Source organism: Anopheles merus, chromosome 2L (genome assembly GCF_017562075.2).
Source record: "Anopheles merus strain MAF chromosome 2L, AmerM5.1, whole genome shotgun sequence".
Classification (NCBI taxonomy): Eukaryota; Metazoa; Arthropoda; class Insecta; order Diptera; family Culicidae; genus Anopheles; species Anopheles merus.
This window is the reverse complement of record NC_054083.1, coordinates 15,037,690-15,040,242: the sequence shown is the minus strand read 5'-3', so window position 1 is coordinate 15,040,242 and position 2,553 is coordinate 15,037,690. Positions and strand designations below refer to the sequence as shown.

At 48.2% G+C, this 2,553-nt stretch overlaps 1 protein-coding gene across 1 annotated transcript; it reads left to right on the top strand.

Annotated features, from left to right (window-relative positions):
• Nucleotides 1–849: 849 nt before the first annotated feature.
• Nucleotides 850–2,334, top strand: LOC121592945 (uncharacterized protein K02A2.6-like). The gene is made up of 2 exons (XM_041914888.1): nucleotides 850–2,173; nucleotides 2,297–2,334. Exons 1-2 carry the CDS (start codon nucleotides 1,084–1,086, stop codon nucleotides 2,332–2,334), a joined length of 1,128 nt encoding a protein of 375 aa, XP_041770822.1. The 5' UTR covers nucleotides 850–1,083.
• The last annotated feature ends 219 nt before the right edge of the window (nucleotides 2,335–2,553 follow it).

Below are 2,553 nucleotides of genomic sequence, written 5' to 3'. Positions count from 1 at the left end.
ACCATATCTGACACCAGTAACGGTAAGAGCCAAAGCAGCATCCGGTGACGTCCTCAGACTGGAAGGTGAGTTCATAGCGAACGTGTCCATTGCAAACCGTACAAAGCGAGCTACCATAAGAGTGTCCAAAATGGAGTTGGCGTTGTTGGGAGCAGACATGGTTAATCTTTTCGCCCTAGGAACGATCCCGATGGATAATTTTTGCAACAACATTAAAGAAGCAGATCCACGGTCCTGGGAGGACAAATTTCCGTCGGTATTCCATGGCACGGGGATTTGTACCAAAGCCAGCGTTCATCTGCAGCTACGAAAAGATACCCGTCCAGTGTTTCGTCCCAAGCGCCCCGTTGCGTATGCAATGGAAGAGATTGTCAACAAGGAGCTCGATCGGTTGGAAGGCTGGGGCATTATATCACCTGTCGATTACTCGGATTGGGCAGCACCAGTCGTTGTGGTCAGGAAGGCTAACGGACAGATACGACTATGCGGCGATTATTCGACCGGCCTGAATGCAGCTTTACACCCGCATGAGTATCCACTTCCGTTACCACAGGATATTTTTTCTAAACTGGCTAGATGCAAAATATTTACACAACTCGATGTTTCAGATGCGTTTCTCCAGGTGGAAATAGAGACAGGATGTCGGCCATTGCTCACGATTAACACTCACCGAGGCCTTTACCACTACAATAAACTCCCCCCAGGCATCAAAGTAGCACCGGGAGCATTCCAGCAGATCATGGACAAGATGCTCGCCGGCATAAACGGAGTATCAGCCTATATGGATGACGTGATTATCGGTGGTAAAACGCAAGAAGAGCACGACATCGCCCTGGAGGAAACAATTAAACGCATATAAGACTACGGCTTTACAATGCGATCAGAAAAGTGTGCGTTCAATAAGCCACAAATCCGCTATTTAGGGCATATTATAGACAGCCAAGGCCTCAGACCTGACCCGTTGAAGATCGAAGCCATTAAAAACTGCCTCCACCGAAAGATATCTCAGGAGTACGATCGTTCATCGGTGCGGTGAACTACTATGCAAAGTTCATCCCAAGTATTAGAGATCTGCGTTACTCAATGGACAAATTGCTGCAAAATGACCTCCTGCTCACACATTATGACCCGAAGCTTGACATTGTGGTTTCGACCGATGCTTCATCTATTGGACTTGGGGCAACGCTTAGTCACAAATTTCCTGATGGATCTCTTAAGGTGGTGCAACACGCATCTAGAGCGCTGAGTAAGGCTGAAGAGGGTTACAGCCAAATCGATCGAGAAGGTCTCGCCATCATATTTGCTGTAACGAAATTCCATCGGATGCTATACGGTCGACATTTTACGTTGCAAACCGACCACTGGCCATTAGTGCGAATTTTTGGAAGCAAAAAGGGGATTCCAACGTATACAGCTAATCGATTGCAGAGATTCGCATTAACACTTCAGCTTTACGACATGATCATCGAATACATCCCCACTGGTTCTTTTGGCAACGCCGACGTTCTTTCTCGCCTCATACAAAACCATGCGAAACCAGAGTCGGAATACATCGTAGCAAGCATCGAATTAGAGCAGGATCTCAGGTCAGTTGCCGTAAATGCCTTACTAACATTCCCTATTCGTTTCAGAGACATTGAGCTCTACGCTCAGCAAGATCCGTCGCTCCAGAAGGTTTACAAGTACGTGCGAGATGGTTGGCCTCGCGACGTAGCTTACGGAACAGATCTTGCACGGCTCTACGATAGAAGGGAATCGCTGACCAACGTGGATGGCTGCATTCTTTTTGGAGAGAAAGTAGTCATCCCGGAGAAGCTGCGCAATCGCTGTTTAAATCAACTACACCGAGGACATCCGGTAATGCAGAGGATGAAAGCGGTTGCACGTAGCTACGTATATTGGCCTAAGTTGGATGACGACATAGCACGCTATGTGGCCTCCTGCGAGGCATGTACAGCAGCGGCAAAATCACCACCAAGGGCAACATCAATGGCGTGGCCAAAACCTTCGGCAGTTTGGAACCGAGTTCACATCGATTACGCGGGCCCTTGGGAGGGCGTTTATTTCCTGGTTGTAGTCGACGCGTATTCCAAATGGCCGGAGATCGTCAAAACTACGAGCACCACCACAACAGCCACGATTGCCATTCTAAGGAACTTGTTTGCTCGTTTCGGTATGCCTTTAGTATGCAACCTTAGTCAGCGACAATGGCGCACAGTTCGTTAGCGGTCCGTTCAAGGAGTTTTGTCAGCACAACGGGATTGAGCATATTACTACGGCTTCCTTTCACCCACAGTCGAACGGACAGGCGGAGCGATTCGTCGATACTCTTAAACGTTCTTTGAGGAAGATCAGAACGGAGGAGGGTAAGCTAGATGAGGACTTGGAGCTTTTCCTGATGACGTATCGTTCTACACCAAATGCTCAACTCGAACAGCAGAGAAGTCCATCGGAGGAAATGATCGGTCGCCCGATAAGAACTGCATTGGAGCTATTGCGACCTCCTTCATCGTGTGAAGAATCTTCCCCATCATCATCAATTTCATCAGTTCG